The sequence below is a fragment of the Erigeron canadensis genome, chromosome 8, assembly GCF_010389155.1.
Source record: "Erigeron canadensis isolate Cc75 chromosome 8, C_canadensis_v1, whole genome shotgun sequence".
Lineage (NCBI taxonomy): Eukaryota > Viridiplantae > Streptophyta > Magnoliopsida > Asterales > Asteraceae > Erigeron > Erigeron canadensis.
Genome location: NC_057768.1, coordinates 46,989,402 through 47,008,601, shown reverse-complemented (window position 1 = coordinate 47,008,601; position 19,200 = coordinate 46,989,402). Strand labels below are relative to the sequence as shown.

At 32.2% G+C, this 19,200-nt stretch overlaps 2 protein-coding genes across 2 annotated transcripts; both read right to left on the bottom strand.

Annotated features, from left to right (window-relative positions):
• Window positions 1-1,031: 1,031 nt before the first annotated feature.
• On the bottom strand, window positions 1,032-4,298 carry LOC122578053 (transcription factor bHLH94-like). Its single transcript, XM_043749921.1, has 3 exons — window positions 3,710-4,298; window positions 2,380-2,811; window positions 1,032-1,513 (listed from the first exon to the last, which is right to left on the bottom strand). Exons 1-3 carry the CDS (start codon window positions 4,244-4,246, stop codon window positions 1,403-1,405), a joined length of 1,080 nt encoding a protein of 359 aa, XP_043605856.1. The 5' UTR covers window positions 4,247-4,298; the 3' UTR covers window positions 1,032-1,402.
• A 12,800-nt stretch (window positions 4,299-17,098) lies between these two features.
• Window positions 17,099-18,245, bottom strand: LOC122611003 (RING-H2 finger protein ATL29-like). Its single transcript, XM_043783954.1, has one exon. It carries the CDS (start codon window positions 18,243-18,245, stop codon window positions 17,214-17,216), a length of 1,032 nt encoding a protein of 343 aa, XP_043639889.1. The 3' UTR covers window positions 17,099-17,213.
• Window positions 18,246-19,200: the final 955 nt, after the last annotated feature.

Here is a 19,200-nt window from a genome sequence, read left to right as displayed (position 1 = left end):
TAAAAGGGTGTGACTCTTGGCAAGGGACACAACCAAAAGGAAGGGACACACCGATACATCAAAGGGTGTCCATTAGAGTCGGTTATTGTCAGTTGGAGTCGGTTATTAGAATAGGCACCGTTTCATGAAACAACACACTGTTTCATGGTGTCTTTTCGATATCTATATATATGGTCAAGCGTCTGTAAATTTCGTATGAACAAATATTGCAAGTTACGATCTAATAGAAAGTATATTCATATATTACCTGTGATTTTGTTCATCATAGTAAGATTAAAACCCAACAATATTTTGGTTGTAGGACAACCAAGAATCCCCCTTCTTTAGCTATATTTGTGTGTTTGAGTTAAGATTAAAGAACACACATAATGCAAGATGCAGATCGGCATAGGGAATCCGAACACCGCAATTCTTGTCCACTATGGTGCATGTCAAGCTAGTCACGCCGATGTGAGGACCAACCCTCCTTTGATTAATTACTCCTGAGATATAGTGGAAACATTTTGTTATGACGGAGAGTGGGGGTGAAAGCACCAATTCATAGCTTATAACCGTACGTAGAACTCCAAGTAGTAGCTTAAAAAGGAGGTAGTAAAATATGTTTCAGCAGTTGTAATATATGTCATTAAAAGTTACATCATAATGAACAAACAATTTACACCGTGAATGTTATTGTTTCTCGATCGATTATCTATCTATTAAACTTTTTGCTTGGATTCATTTTCTAAAGACCAACAACACATTGATATTTGCATCCATGACTCTGAAATAACAACTCCTTTTCAGATTAATTTTCTCTTCCCCAAAGTTTTGGCATTGCTTGTGTGGAGAATTGCATATTTTAAGATATCTATACATATATAAACCAAAAAATGCAAAAATAAAAGGGAATTTTGCTTTACTGTTTGTCTTTCTCTTTGCCTTTTTTCATTGACTTTTATCCAAGACTGTACTTTGTATTTTCTTTTAAATCGACCATCTTCTCTTTGTCAAACAAAAAATTCAGCTCATATACATACAAGTCGTATATATAGTTTATCTAATAATTTACATTCAACATTATTTCAATCCAATAATATTACATTTGACAATTAGTAATTAAATTATTTATATATGTTGACAACATAAAATAATAATTCATCGATACGTACTACTCAACTCACATCACTCAGTCGTTAATTTCTGAAAACATCTAGCTTAAACGTACGTACTACTCTTACAGTACATAAGAAAAAAAAAGAAAAAAAAAAGTAAAGTAATACTAGCAGCTAGCTATCAAATCCTAGTACTGTGCACCAAGAACAAGAGGGAGGGCGGGAGGGTGGCATTATGCTGATTTTACAAAAGCCCAACAGGGGTAAAATGGTAAAAACAAAAGCAGCAACTATTTTTCCTAGTTTTATTATAGAGAATCAACAACACATAGGGTAGCTTCCTCCTCAATAATTCTGAGCATCTGGTGGACTGCACCTGCAATCTCGTCTGCTGAGTTTAGTCTGCATCCTTCTTCCACCTATATATATACATTATTTTATTTTATAGTTATATATGTTAGCATAAAAATCTTTCTAAAATTCATGTTACATGAAAAAACAAACAAAATAATAAATGGATTACAAATCACAAGTCTTAATGATATTAAAAGAATTTTTAGGTTATTTAAAAAAAAATAATAATGCTTAGCATTTATATATTTTCTAGAATTGACTAGAATGAATACTCCATGTTTGAATATTTCCTTAAGTTTAATTCCAAGACAAACAAACTAAAACTAGGAAACATCAATATTTATGGAAAAAAAAAACATCCTTTTCTACCCATCATTTCCAAAACATTAACAGAATTAGGTCTTACCTGATGTAATTCCCAAAAATACCCTCCCCATTAGACTTCTTGTTTTCCCCATAAAGAACCCTGAAATCAAGTCCTATTAATATTTTGGTATATAATGCCATATATTCGGGGGAAAAAAAAAGGTTAAAAGAAAGCTTTGATATATGGACACTTTCTTACATTTCTTTTTCCTTGACCATGATGAAAGTTTTACTATTTTCCAAGAATGAAAAAGAAATTTGTGTCTAATGATAAAAAAGGAAAGTACTCAAAAAGCTGGGTTTCTTGCATTGTGAAGTCATCCATTGTAAAGTCATTTTCAACCATCCACTTTTGCATGAACAATATACACATGAACAGTAATTTGTTTTTGTGTATACTTATGCAAAAACTAGTAATTCTTAAACCAATTATCATGTTATCGATACAATGCAAGGGTTATTTCTAATTTTGCATTACACAACATTGTCACATTGCATTGTTATATATAAACACTATACTATATATATATATATATATATTGAATTAGCTTAACTAATTAAGTACCTTGACACTTATGGAGTAGAGGACTAATGGTTCCAAGGTGGTAACATTGAGATGAAGTACCGACAAATGAAGAGTTTGAAAACAAGCCACCATTTTCGAGAGTTGAGCCAGCCGTTTTTGTGACAAAATGCGTAGATTAGCATGCGTTTCGATCAAAGTTACTTCAATATCTGCAATGGCCGCTTTGCTTTTAGAGGTATACTTGGGAATCTGAGAGCAAGTGTATTGTGGGTAAGAAAAAAACTGCGAGAATGGGGGTGCAACTGATGATAATAACTTAGTGAAATTATTATCATTTCCATCTTCAGCTAATTCTTGTTCTTCTTCTTGTTGTTGAGTCAAGATGAACTTTTGTGCTTCAAGAGATTGTAAGAGATGTTCAAGCTCTTTCACAAATTCTATAGCACCACCAACTATAGAAGCTTGGTCACCCTACAAAGTAATTAATTAATTAAGAAATTAAAAGGGGTAGAGTTGTCATAATTATTTAAGTGTGTTTGGGAATGAATTGATTTGAACTTAATTATTTAAGTCCAAAATAAATGTAACTTAAGTCAACCATGTAAACACTGCAAAAACTTTGGCACTTTATTGTTTGTTCATTGCATCCGACAAATTGACAGGAAAAGGGATCTCTAAAAAGAAGAGAATTGCTTTTTATACAGATGAACCACTGTTAATTACACTGTTTAAGATTTTGTACCATGAGAGAGAATTGAAATAGCTAAGCCAGATAATGTCAATATTATTACTGTTAGTCAAGCTTTCTAGTTACAAATTCAAACTTGATTTATGAAATTTAGTTAACAGAAAACATGTCATGATTTATTTATCAGAAAACAAGTTTAGTTAGCCAAGGTGGTATAACATACAAAACTTGAATATTAAGTATGTATAATAGTAACTAGCTAGGTACTAATTATATTAATGAAATTAATTATCTTATTCATTTGAAAAGAACATATATGTGTGGATGCATATGGATTGTCGACATTGCATTTTCTACCAACCCAAAAACAACAATTTGGAAAATTCCCTAGCTAGAGGAAAAGGTGAATTAAAAATTAATGTTGAATTATTTTTGCTGAATTAAATTTAAAGTTTAATTTAAATCAAAAATCCTTGAGACATATCCGAATGTCTTTTTTGTTTCTTTCTTCATGTACTAAAGAAAATCTTATCTTCAAAAGAAAAAGAAGCAATGATTAAAAAAAATATATATATTCCGAAAAAACCCTACATTTTATAAAAATAAAATAAAATTGGATCTAGCTAGCTAGCTACATTAAAAAAAAAAAAGAAGAATTAATTCACACACTGCACTACGTACCCTTTGAACATAAGATTCCGGCATGAGAGACCTTAAGACGGCAAGATGTTCATTCATTTGTTTCCGGCGATTTCTTTCAACGGCAATGTGAGTCATTCTTTGAGTTTCAGCTTCTTCTTTGTTTTTACAAACCCGTGGCCTTCTTCTTCTTTTTTTCTTACCACCTCCATTTTGCACCCCTAAATTTTGACCACTGTAATTATTATTATTATTATTATTATTACTCAGCTTGTCTACTGGGATTTTGCTACTACAAAAAGCTTGAACTGCCATAGACATCTTTTCAGTGGTTGTAGTTAATGAAGAATTAGAGCTCAGAATATCCATGGCAGCAGTTGTTGCATCTGATAAAATTTCTTGATGAGGAGGAGGAGGATTATTAGCGGGGTTTTGATTCTCAAGGTGATGAAAGAAGTAATTAGTGTGAGTAGTAGTGGTTTCAGAGGAGTCATTGCAGTAGGTAAAAGGGGTAGCAGAGATGGTGTCATAGATTATGAAGTTGAGGAGTTCATTGGAAGAAAGTGTTTCCAAAGCCATGCTCTCCTCTTTTTGTTATCTAATGTGAGCCAACTTTAGGCTTTTGTGTTTGTTCACACATATCTATTTATATATTTTATTTCTTTATATTTTCATATTTATACATGTAAGAAAAGATTATTGTGACAACTATTTCAATTAAAAAAAAAAAAAAATTCAAAACTATAGAATTGGATTCTTGTGCGTGACATAATTTAACATTCCACTTTCTTTTAAGAGGTATGTATTTCTTCTTTATTTGTTGTTTTATTTCACTATATTGTATGCATGATCTTGGTTTAGAAGTTCAATAGTTTAATTTTTTTTGTGTGAACTCTTCTGCATTTTTATTTTACTTGCTTATTAATTAGTTAAATTAACGGGTTTTGTAAGACAGAATAAATAATTTGTTTATCTTTTTATTTTATTTTTGAAAGGCAAAACGGATAAAGGCTAACACCCTCAATTTTGATGCGCCCACGCCGGATTCAAATCCTGCCAATGCCCTAAAGGGTTTGCTCTCTCATGTGATACTCACCACATTTGCATGTGGCAGGATTTGAACCCATGACCCCCTAAGAAGAAACCACATAGTTGAAAACTCCCTAATCACTAGACTATCACCCAATGACGAATGAATAACTTGCTAACACACCTACTTTGGTGCGCCCACCATTGAATCAAATTCTGACTACGCTCTAAAAGCTTTACTTCCCCACTCGTAATGGGTATAACATAGCTAACCCTCACCAAATTTACATTTAGCACAATTTGAATCTTCATTAATCTAAAAAAACCACATGTGGCAAACTTCAATACAAACAAGTATCATAAATTCCCAACATTATATAAAATAGTGGTTTATATGATTGTTTTAACAACTTATGATATTTTCCAATTGGTCTTTATGATCTATAAACTAATTGTTTTGAAACAAACAAGTATTTCAGTTTAAAAAAATCCAACACTCTCATAACTTTTTGACAAACATTTTTACATTAACAACAGTTTCAATTTCCAACTCTATCTAATAATCGGTTTCGACTAATGTTGTCAAACATACTCCAATTCAAAGCTATTAGTTTAATTTATAAAAAAAAATACATAAGAAAGAATTATTTATTATGAAATTTGGACTAAGCAAAAAAAAAATTTCCGGTATTTTAACATTAGGTGGAATAGACAACTTAATGAGAATGTAATTACAATGTTTACATAATAGGAGTCCGTCTCGTGATAATATTTAATCAGAGATTGCTCAATTATCTTCATATATATATATATATATATATATATAGGCTGCAAATCAAATAAGAGGTAAAGTAACTCCCAATGTCGTTTTTCACGGGTTTTGGGTCTCAATATAGTCTTCGACGGTGTATGGGGAAGGTTGATATGTAGACAGCCTTACCCCTACCAAAGGTAGAGTGGTTGATTCCAGGTTCTACCATAAGTAGAAAAGGACCCCCAGTCTTGCTGGGCATGAGGATCGAACCCATGACCTCTGTTTCCAGAGGCATGAACTCCAACCACTGATCCAACCAAATCGGCAAATCAAATAAGAACACCCTTAAAATAAGAGCATAGTGAAAACGCTTAAAAACTTTATTTTGATGAATTAAAAGTTCATAAAACTAATATAGTGCAAAACTAATTATCATTATTTAAGTGTTTAACAATATATTGGTCTGTCAAAATCGAGAAAATCATGTTTTTTGTTTTGTGCATCCATCTTGGATGCATATTCATTAAAATGATACATCCAACAAAAAACGTGTTTTTTTTCAATTTTGACGGATCTATGTGTTGTTAAACACTTAAATAATGATAATTAGTTATGCACTATGTTAGTTTTATATATCAAAATGATGTTTTTAAGTGTTCTTACCGGTTCTTATTTTAAGAGTCTTCTTACCAGGAGTGTTACTATATATATATATATATATATGAAAAATGATAAATCAACTTAAGAATATGATGATAAAAATTGGCATATTGAAAAAGAATAAGTGGATTTCACTTATTATTCATATAATGTGATAAAGTTTTTTGGTTGATTATTAGGTTAATCTGTTAGTTTGGTTTATTACTTTTCTATATATATACACATTAAATTAAAATGAATTTGATATTATAAATATGATGAAAAGTTCTTCATAAAATAAAGTTAAAAACCTATTACTTTTTTCTTTGAGAAATTTCAACTTTGAGAGAATATAAGAAAGTGAAAACCCGATAGAAGAATCTCAACTCGGCTCACATAGTCTTCTACATACTTTTGTCTATTTTTTTGTTCTATCAATAACAATTATTATTTTATTACAGTCTAACAAAACACCACCTAAATTATTGTCGAATCAAAGATGAAACTAGCTTGGGACACCTCCATCCTTATTTAGTTAGAATATAATACTTACAAATTTTAAAGATATGTTTATAATTTTGCTTGCTAAAAATGAAAAGGAAAAAAGTAGATATAGTTAATACATACAAAATTGCATTATAAAATTTCTTCCTTGTGGTAGATTATACAAAATTGCATTATAAAAAAGTAGATATAGTTAACATTGAAAAACACTAACAAAAACTTTAAGTACCATCTAGGACTCATGCAATCGATACGATCGGCTGTAAAGAATAATACTAATTATCCGCTACTAATTAACTAAGAAATTCAGCTAATTAAAGCGACCATAACCCGACCTGTCATTATTTTTAAAAAAGGCATAATAATCGAAAGCTGTGGATTTTTAATTGAGGTTAAAAAAAAAATAGCAGGTTAAAAGCTGTGGAGAAAACATATAGATAGCAGGTCAAAGTTGTCGATAATAATCGAAGGATGGGGCTAACACGGGTGAAGACTTGTGTGAGGTAGAAAAGCTAGCACAACACCTTTACCTCCTGTCACGTGTATCATATATCCCTATGTTTCTCTTTATCACCCATGAGCATAGTTCTCGCGCAATACGACGGCAGTAGTGGGAAAGACAGTCTGCTTATTTGGGATTTTGGTTAGTTACGTAAAGAAAAAAACAAAAAAGTCTAAGGGCAAATAAGGTATTCAACAGAAATATTTAATTCAGGGGGGTGGGGGGTGGGGGGTTGCATTATTAAGGAGTAGAGATTTGGGTTTTGTAATAAAATTTAGAGTTAATTACTTAGATAGTACTTAACGTTTGCACGATATTGCTAGTTTAATACCTTTCCCTTTGAAATTACGCGGATCATACATAACGTTTTCAAAACCCCACTCGGACCATAGTGGAACCAAATGTCGTTTGATGGTCATTAAAAAACCCCTACGTGACTTGCACGTGAGGGGTAAAAATATAATATCGTGTTTCTTAATTACTTAACTGGTACCTAACGTTTGCACGATATTGTTGGTTTCATACCTAATGGTTAGTTATTATTATTTGTTTTTTTTTTTTTGTTTTGAAAGATGAATTTCATGCAAACGTTGAGATACCATTTAAGTAATTAAGAAACGCGATATTACATCTTTACTCTTCACGTGCAAGTCACGTGGGGGTGGGGGGGGGGGGGGGGGGGTTAACGGCCATCAAACGACGTTTGGTTTCAGTATGATCCGAGTGGACTTTTGAAAACGTTAGGTATGATCCGCGTTATTTCGAAATGAAAGGTATCATACCAGCAATATCGTACAAACGTTAGGTACTATTTAAGTAATTAACTCTAAAATTTATATATATAACACCTTTACCATGTAATACTCTCATTATTCATCATATCAACTTTTATTATATGTATCAGTTTTATATGATTTTGTATTTAGAAGTTTGTCATCTTAAATGCCATTTCATACACCTTGATGTCATCCATAACGTAGTTAAGATTTTCATTTTACGATTATCATCTCAATTGTCAACTCATTCTCAGATGTCACATCATACGCCTAGATGTCACATATTAAAGGTTTTCACTTTACAATTGTCATCTCATCCTGAGATGCTACCTCATATGTCTAGGTGTCATAGTAATATAGTTAAGATTTTCACTCTTTGCAACCGGAAACCAAATGGGCTAAAGCCTTTTTGATGGTTTTTTCGTCCATCTAATATTTTAATATATATGGTTACTAATTAATGTATTAAATTTATCAATTAAAGGGTCTAAAAAACTTTGTGATCCTACTAACTTATTAACTTTATATTTAGTTCTGTTGTCGAAGGGTGAAAAATAATGAAAATTTGAAAGTTTTGATATTGAACACAGTAAATCAACATGATTACCATGTGTTTTACTATGCTAACTAGATTATTTTCTCGCGTAATACGCGGGTGAACGTATATAATGATTTGCATGTTAAATTTTTTTAATGACATACATTTGCATTTTTAATACATTTATATTTTAATACACTACCCGCTGAAAAATAATTTATGTTATTGTTGTGATAATTCTATATATGTTAGTATCGAAGACTCCATAAACATATGGTAAAATTTCTCGTAAAAATAATCTAAAATTTTATAAATCAAATAGATACAATTTTTTATATAAAATAGATGATAATAGAACTTCAAAAAATATTAAAAACAAAATTGGCGTGATCATGAATATAATGTAATCATAGATAAATATGTAAAGATTCAATAGATGTACAATATGTTAGTATTATTGTGATGATGATGATGACGTTAAAAAAAACGAGGTGTAGGTGTAATTAGAAAGGCATAGTCAAAGGTGAGTAATTATCTTAATCTAAATAAAGAAGATGATGTAATCAAAACAATCTAAAAGTCTTAATTTAAAGTGACTTTTCATTTAAGGGTGGTGATTTATCTAGAAAACAATTTAAGAATCTTTTTTATTATTATTGTTAGATATGTTATGAAAGTTGTCTAAAGTTATTTCTTGAACGATACAATGATGGTACCAAACGAAATCGAGATGAAAGATATCTTCCAGTTTAGATCAATCCATTGACTAAAATATCATTAAATTTATATTATTCACAAAATTTTAATGGTGTTATTATGGTTTAACACCAAATCTATATTAACTAATGTGATTAATATGAAATGAATTAATGTGATTTGTATGAAATAAATTAATATTCTATTAAAAGTATTAACCCGAAATTTAATGTCTAAATCAATGTAATACTTTTACTATGTGATCTGTTTATATATTATTGGCGATGATTTTGTCTCTCAAAGTGTACTACCAAGTTCCACCACCCTTACCATAATTAACATTTTTATCTTGTCTAAAATAATTGAACGGCGGAAAGTATTTATCTTAAATTGTTTATAGTGCCTGCAATTTCCAACACGGACTTGTTAGCACGACACGACCTGATTTTTTCGTATTTCGTGTTTGACCTTAACGTGTTTCGTATGAATAGTTATCGTGTCTTAACAGGCCGGACATGTTAAAACACGATAAGACACGATAAGATAAGTAGTATATATATACGGACATGTTAAGACACGTTAAAGACCCGTTAAAGACAAGTTAAGGACACGTTAAGGACACGATAAGACACGTTAAGACACGATAAGACACGTTAAAACACAATAAGATACGTTATCAGGTCCCTTATTGTGTAACTTTTAACAAGTCCCTTAACAGGTCTCTTAATAGGTCCCTTATCGTGTAACCTGTTAAAAATCGTGTTGTGTTCATGTTTGGAAAAACTGACACGATTAGCTATCGTGTCGTGTTCGTGTTTAACCCTATCGTGTTCGTGTCTTATCGTGTTCGTATCTTACCGTGTCGTGTCGGACGCCAGCTTTAATTGTTTAGGTCAACTCTCAAGAATGATGTTTGTAAGAAGATCCAAAAACATCATATTTACCGAGTACAGCTTTTCTGATACAACTATTACATATTTTGTCATTATTAAAGAACTTTATTTTTTTTCCTAAGAAGGGACCGGTAAAAAAATATAGAAATTGTTAATTAATAAATATGATTATTAATCTATTAAGCCTAAACTTAAGATTTGAGGAGAGAATGCGTGAAATTTATAACTAACACATTAGATTTCTAAATATATGCATGTTTAAGCTTACAAATTAGTCTGATATGTCGTAGTCATTAGCGTATATGATTACATTTTGATTTACTATAAACGAAGCGGAGTAGCTCTGAAGTCAGAGAGCGTAATGGTGAATAGCCGGATATATTCTCATAGTAAAATGAACTCTAATATTATTATCATTGGCAAAAATCCGTAGTTGGTACCAATCGAAATCATTCATGTTATATGTGAGCGTGCAAAAAACAGTTATATTAAATGAAAATAAATGCAAGTCGAAAGACAGTAAGAATGACGATGCAATTCAATATGTCAATGATTAGATATATGATGCGTGTATATGTATCACATTAATTGCTACCAATATTTAATATTTGATACAACTCACATATTGTACATGTATGTGTGTGGGTATTGGGGATGGAATTTTCTCTGGTCACCCCCATATATAATTGCACTTGGGGAGGGATTCTTTGTCCCACGCCCTTTAAAAGCTCTAGTTTTTCTGAACTTGGCAACCTTGATTCATCATGTAGATGAATATAGCCTACTTTTGTAGCCTCTGATTTCAACTATTATATGGCTTTCTTTCTATAAAGATTCTTCCCGATAATTATTTCCATAGTACTAACTTCATTATTTGATTCTAAAATTTTGGAGCCAACATAAAATCTACGTTCAAAAGTGGCTTTAATCATGAAGCAAGTGATGTAGACATGTGTCTTGTTAATTCATTTATTTTTGCATTGGAATCAAGGGAGTAATAATAAGTTTTTTGAATATAATCAAATCGCGAGTTGCATATATATGATGTAAAAATGAATCTCAAAAGTTAACTTGTACAAAACAAGATCTTCGGGTAAAAGGTCGGATTCACAATCGTTTTAGATAAATATCTTGAGATAATGAAGATAAATCCAAACACAATCCTGGATACTACGGTCCGATATGATTGTAGTACAATTGAACAAAAATATCAACGTTCTCCGAATAGCCTAAATACGATTCTCTTCCTATTTATTGCCATGAATGTTAGCCATGTCATATCGTCATATTATATACTTATATGGTTCCAATTCAATTAACAGTAAAAAAAAACGTCACGTAAGCAACGCAATGGTTCGTTTGTATAACATACAAGAATAGACAATAAATAGTTGAAAATTTTATAACATAAGTAAAAAGAATGAGTTTCAACTTCGTAATTTGGAAACCTAAAGTTCAAAGTTCAGCCGATTTGATGTTATGATCGTAACCTTAGCTAAATTTTTTTTTTTTTAATAGATTATTCTACCATAATGTCAAGAGAATAGCGAACTCGGCTAATTAACTCTAAAGTTCTTGGTCAAATCAAGTACGATTCTTCCAAAGATTGTTACTATGGCAAGTTATAATTTTAGTACTTATAATCTACTCCTCAATGATTTGAACGTTGAAAAAGAAATTTGGTTTGGCCTACAAAAGTTCAATACAATAATAATATTGAAATTCGACACCAATTAATGTACTCTAGAAAAGCTTCATTTTTAGGAAGTTAATTTAACATTTACGAGTATTATTTAAAGTATATCTTTGAGTGATGCATGTTAATTTAGAAGTTAACTAGTTCCACTTCACATTTGAAAATGAAAAAGGCAAAAAGCATTGCAGCAAGGTAAAAATAGAGCGGTCCACCCGGTAAGGCCCAATGAGTCAATGGGGATTGAACCGGTTTTAATAAAAGTCTTATTGGATGGATTTCCTCACATTTTTCAAAGAGAAGAAACTGCTAGACATTTCATAGAGAGAAAAACTAATGGACATTTCATCAGGATTTAACAACAAACATTAATCAGAAAAACACAAAAGAAAATGCATATCAAACGAAATATTTGTCTTCATCTATAATTGTTCATGACTTCATGTTGCAATATTCTAATCAAACCAACGACTTGTAGATCAATAAGGGCAAACAAGACCGAAATGATTTTAACAAGATACGTGTGATAACAATTTCATGAATAGATCGAGTCTTAAAACTATTTAATTATAATGTAAATCAAATAAAAATATAATAATAACACTATGACATCATACCTACACCTTTAGTATCACTTTTTATTGGTATATAGTAGCGTGGGTAAAAAATTTTATCCACTCCATTTTTACTCACACTTGTATTAGTGTAGTTGACAAATAGTTTCATTTATGCTTTATAAAAAGTGTAGGTAAAGCTCGGATTCAGTGATAGTTGCCTCTACACTCTTTAACAAAATGTCACTAAAACTCGGATGTAGTGATACTTTATTAAGTAAAATGTGTCACTGCAATATTAAGCCTCATACAAGAATATTGTATCTACCTAGCTTCTAATTTCAGAAGTATAGATAAAACTATGGTTTAGTGACACTTTTATTGCGTCACTACATTAACTGTTAATTAAGAAATATTGAATAGCTTGAGACATATTTTTGTAGTTTGCATGCGGAGCTAGAATTATCTTGAAAGTTCAAATTATTACGAGTACTTCATAGTGTATATGTGCCTCGTGTAGTCATATGGTCATACCACTATGGAATGGGATTCCTGGTACACGTGATCCATTAGGAGACTAGTGTGGTGGTCAGTGTGATGGCAGTCACATTGGGAAGCTATTGGTGTGGTGAGTTCCTTTTAATCGGATATCATGTAATAGGATTATAAGGGGTATTATTGTAACTCGAATTTTCGATGTGTTTTGTGGATGGTTGGGAATGCAAAAACACTTTGGCACTTTGCCTGGCTAACAAATACAAATGTATATGAGTAGTATCAGGCATTTTTGGTTTTCCAGTTTGCAAGGAAAAATAGAACACGTATGGATAAATGGTCATTTAAGAAGAGGTGCAATGTTTAATTCCCCTTAACCAATTAAGTAATAGGATCAATTTTATTTAGCATGTGGCCAATGGCGGCCATGTCTTAGTAATATCCACTCAACTTAAACAACTTAAGTTTATGCTATTGGCACAAAGTTAATCAAAATTACATTAGATTACATATTACATAAGATAAATAAATACTGTAAATAATAGATTACAATGTCTAAGAAGTCAGTGTAACAAATTAAAAAGCATCAATTTAAATTTAATTTACCGGGCCTCTCATAGTCATATAAAACTGAGCCAAGCAAGGATGCAAGGGTAGAAGGAGGTGGGACTAAGAACAGTAGTATTGTGGTGAAGATGACTGATGAGAGGGTGAGGGTGGGGGTGGTCTCACTTGGACCATGGTCCAACCTGTCTGACACCTCCTCCTGCCAGTAAAATCCATGTGACAACAAGCAGCATCATCTACCATCTATCTCATATATTACCAATCATTCACATTCACCACACACACACACAATTCACAATTTCACATCACTTGTTTTTTTTTTCTTTCACATTTTCATCATATCTACCATCTCAAGACAAAGATCACAAACTGACCAACTGCAACATAACAGTGTACAATTTCATTTATATTTGACATCACTAGAATGCAAATCCAAGGCAAAACCAGTAGTACTACTACTACACAATATATATATTTGTACATGGCGATAACTTCTTAAAATCTATGGGCATATGGTGTCTGGACCCTAACTTATATATGTATATGTACATCTTGACAGATGGGAAAAGACCCATTTGTATGTTAACATTTCTTTTTTCAAAGCAATGTGTTCCCTCATTCAAACAAATAACTATTTACATTATTAATCATTTTTCTAATGAATAAAAGTACCGTACAGTACCTATATCTGAATCCAAAAAAGACCAGCATATATAGTATTATTTACATCTTGCTACAAAAGATGAAACCGGCCCATGTCAAAATTAATTATGTTTTTAACAATACAGAACTAGGATTATTGTCTGTTTACGATAAAGTTAATTAAATGATTAATCGATAATCTGCAAATGTATATTGATTTTTTACCATATCTTCTAATTGGAGTAATATTTTTGAACTGCGCGCAGTGATAGACTTTAGCAATTAAGATACCAAACAAAGGGTGTTTGCGTAAAGGGGATTACGAGCACAGTTACCACTCTGTCGTCCATGTTAAATTACACGATCTAATCTTACCAAATTAATTAAGGGAGAGGATGTATTACATTGTCTAAAAGGATTTCACTTTTTGGGATGTCATCGAAGCAGACCAGATCGTAGTTTCACCAAACCATCAAAAGAGCCGTTAAATTAAAGCTTAAAGCTTGAGTCCCTAAAACCTGCCTGAACAGAGAAGTAGAAGCGGCACAAATTAATAGGCCAGTAATTGTTGGGTATAACTTCTAACTTAATTAAAACTTAAACCTACAAGTTAATTTGCAAATGCAGTAAAAGTATAATTGACGAAACTATGAGTGGTGACACAAACTTCGTATCAATTGAGAAACCACAAATTAATAGTCTCCTTGAAAAGCATCACTGAATTGAATTTGTCATTAATTTACACATACTAAATGTATGAATCTATAACTCCATGAAGATCAAATTACTACAAGTTACAGTACTGTTCTAGCAAATTAACAATATTAATGCTTGCACATATTTACGACATAACGTTACCCAGTCATGTTTACTGTCCTGGAGTTTCTTTCCGGTATCCTGCAACATCATGATTCCTCACTACAAATTACAGTTTTTAACATCTCCATAATTTATAACAAATCTCCAGTTTGGCAGAAAGTAGTTACTAACATTTCAAAAGTTATGTATATATATTTCCAGTACATATATCATATTTTCAGAAGTGAATGGTATCAAACACCAACTGTCTGAGAAAGCATGTAGCGTACATGGCCACTTTAACATAGAACAATGTTACTTTTCATCAGTTTACACTTTCTGTAAATAAAAAAATAAAAAAACGGGCACATTCAATGTACAACGATAGCATCCCGGTTCCATCACGTGAACCCGATAAAATCACTACTTTCCCATCTGTAAATTGAAAGATGAGAGAAAAAAGTGTAATACCACATGTTATATAGTACTAATTACCAAATGTACATCCAAAAGAAATACTATACCCACTAGCTTGGCATTATTTAAGCATGAAACTCCAATACGCACAAAAAAAAAAAAAAAGTAAATGCAATTAGCTAGTGTCTTTTTAGGGAGCAATATATTGGCAAGTGGACAAAGAGCTTCCAATCATATATATGTATTACAGAACCAATGTGAATATATATCATAATCATATAGATAGCTAGGAGAGTTCATGTGTGTCTCACTTGAATATAGAGACAAGTTTGTATTTGCATCGACACTACCACACTGATTAACAAGATAAACACAGCTCATGATATTCTATTTGGTCTCAGCAGCCATTATAATTAATTTGTCATATTAATTGCAATATACTTTTCTTTAATAGCATATACTCGTACTTGAAAAGAAAGTGAAAGCCAAGCAATAATCATAGAATATATTGGCTAGCTCTACTATGAAATGAGACATAATCACATGACCAACTCAATCATAAAATTGTAAGTTCATACGGCAAGACCATTTGTCTTTTCGACCAAAACTGGATATCCTAGTTCACTACTGCTACAGGGCACGGGCTAGTTACAAGGACTTTGAACTTTCCAGCCTGTAACTCGAAAGGAAAAAAATATATGATGAAATGTTGGCCCCATGTTAGAGTTGTAACTTCCGAATGTGCACACAAAAGTCGAGTTTATTACCCTTAACTTGAATACATGCAAAAAAAAAAAAAACAGACTTCATCGTGTGTCACTTTTTTTTTTTACCCTGTTTTAAAATACAGATAATGGTTCCTAATTTCTCTGGTTTATAAATGCAGCTTGTACCATTTGTGGTGGCAGTTATAAAAATTATTGTCCAGTATAGCAATCCGTTTGAAAGGATAATGAAGCTAGCCTGTTATCTTTCCGGGTGAAATATAGTTGCCATAAACGGACCTTCAATGTGGTCGACATGACATTCTCTCCATTAATTCCAATTTGATTTTGAGTCATCAAAAGTTACATATTTAGAAATGCCATTTTACGTTACCAATTCAGTTCAACAGCTGGTTTAGTTATTATAAGTCTGATTGGTACCGTACACTCGATCACCAAAATTAATTCGACCATTATAAGTAATAACCCTTTCTATATCATACAATTAAAATCTGTATCTCGATCTCATGTATATTATCATTACCAAGCTCTGTAATTTGAAGTCATATGAAAAAAAAAAAATCATCATCTCTTGTTTAATGCATTACAAGGGAAATTTAGAATTTACTGTTTTAAATTAAAATTAATCATGTCAAACACTCAAACGACATCTAAAAAATGCCCTTAGTTAAGGGGAGTATTTAACTCTTTTTTTTTAACAAGTGAATTTTACCTCAGACGCGTATGATGTGTGCTAATCACACAACGAAAGAGTCCCACACTAAGCGGATCTTAAATAGTCTTTCTCACCATACCACCTTCTTTATTGGAAAATACCATCGAGGAGAACCTACCAAGGCTCGAACTCGAGACCTTGGAATAAACTCCCCGAGGCCCCACATAGCAGGTTTTAGTGAAACGCCCCTGACCACTGGGTTAACCTAGTGGTTAAGGGGAGTATTTAACTAAAGCTTGTTAGCGTTACTATGGCAATATAACTTATGCTTTAAAACAATTAACCTTTACTTTAAGATAAAACTCATTGATGTCACTGGATAAACTTTATGGGCTTATGAGCTATCTGATATTAAGTTTTCTTTTCTAGGAGAAAGGTTTAGCCCACTAAGTGTAGCCTGCTATTTTTTGGCTTACTATATATCATCCGATGGCCCATAGCAAGGAGAATTCAATCAATATTTTATCGATGAGACCATTTATGAAATCCTTTAATCTGATAATTTTTCTCCCTTTTTCACAAAAGAAATACAATGCCGAATACATAAAGTTGCCTAAAAATCAAAAGAAAATTACTAGTAGCTAGATTTTGGTCCTATATCTATCCTAGCTAGGTCTTATGTCCATCTTTGTCTAGTGTTACCTTGTCGAATCCGGTATGACTAGACGAGGTTTTGCTTTTGTATTCTCCGAATTCAGTACAACTTCTTGTCCAATTGTGTCTCGGAATAAGCTTCGCTTGCACATCGTGTGGCAACCTTAACATAAACTTCTCGTCGTTTTCACGTCCTCTAAAATTCCTAACAATTGCATGTCCAGTGGACTTAGACCTCGTGAATCCTTGATCTCTCGTCGTCTTAAGATTATCCTCTCTTCTATCTTGACCGACATCAATTACCACATGTTTCTGATCCTTTTTTGTTTCACATTTATCTTCAATATTCTCACGATTTTCATTAATATCAATAGCAATAGAATCTCCATGCGAATCATTGTTTTCTCGACCATCATGGATAGAATTAGCACTACTATTAATAACCGAAGTTGGGGATTTTTCGGGGGAATCATAAGGCATGTCGAGACTACACCGACAACATGGACATGATTTATGTGATGCAAGCCAAAGATCAATACAATCTTGATGAAATACATGGCAACATTTTGTTAAAAGTCGAAGGACGCTTTCATCTTTAAATTCACTTAAACATATCGCACATTCTAACCCGTAATTCTCCTTTCGATATTCTTTGACACTTGAATACGTAAATGTGGGAAAAGATCTTATGATCAAATGGTCTAGCCCGTGATGTAGACGATCCCCTCCACGACCCGTTGGGGTCCTGGAGGGGTTCTGTCGTTGTTGCCATGTGTAAAATAAATTATGCATGAAACACCTACAAAAGTATATAGAACAAAAACCGACAAAGAAGAAAAGGAGAAGAATAATGGTTAGAATGACCGTAACAGGTGGAGAAGTGTAAGGTATCGTTGGTGATGGGGCGTGTGTGGGGCCTGTCGACATTTCCCGAAGGGCAGGTTGTTCGGAAAATAGGCCGGAGATAAAACGTTCCGGCCTTTTAGGAGAATGGAAACAACGGAATTTACAGATTCTAAGATTATTTGGTCTGAGATCATTATTCATGAGTATGAGATGAAAGATATGATAACGTAGGCATTGTTTCGTTTTTTTCCTCTTCACATATATAGTTTGGCGTAAATCACTGAAACGAGAATCATGCGACACTCTACTTGTTAAATACGAGTATAAAATATAGCAACCATTCACATATTTTGTGGTCATAATTTTGCATCTTTTTAGTTTATTTACGAGTACTATCTACAGGACTAGCCCAACCAAATATTGTGGGCTTCATTATTCAATTACTGGTTCAGCCCAAATTAATGACACTTATTAAATTTGTAACATTGTGATACTTCTTCGACTTTTGGCAAATGCATATATTTTAATTATAAGAAGATAAGATTATGATATATCAAAATTGAAAACTTTGAATTTTAAGATTATGACAACTTTTTTTTTTTTTCTCAACTTTATGTATGGTGGTATGGACAATTTATTTTTATAGGCGCGTCTATGTATTTTTCACTTTTTATAATAAAAACACAAGGTAAATGTATAGATCTCATTTCATTTCTTTATATATTTTTTTTTCAAACATTCAAGCGATATGCGAAATCAAAAAAACCTTACTGCATAATGGTGAATCCTTGCACATACCATAGACAACGAGATGTTGACCATGGGCCGTTACAAGTATTCAGAGGAAAAAAACTCAAGACTTGTCATCCCTAAGGATCGAACTCAAGACATTAAGTAAAACATGAGATGCCTCTAACCAGTTGGACTAGTCATATTATTTTTTTTATTATTATTATTTGAATAAAGTTTTGACATGATGAGGAATCTTGAGTTGAAAGAAAGGTGTAGACTTTGACATGATAAATTGGTCAACCAAATACAGATGGCATAGTTGCTGCTAGGGTTGTCAATGGGTTTGGGTTCGGGTTGACAGGTTCGGGTTGACGGGTTGAAAAACTCCGACCCTAACTCAACCCACTAAAAGTTTCAGGTCAGA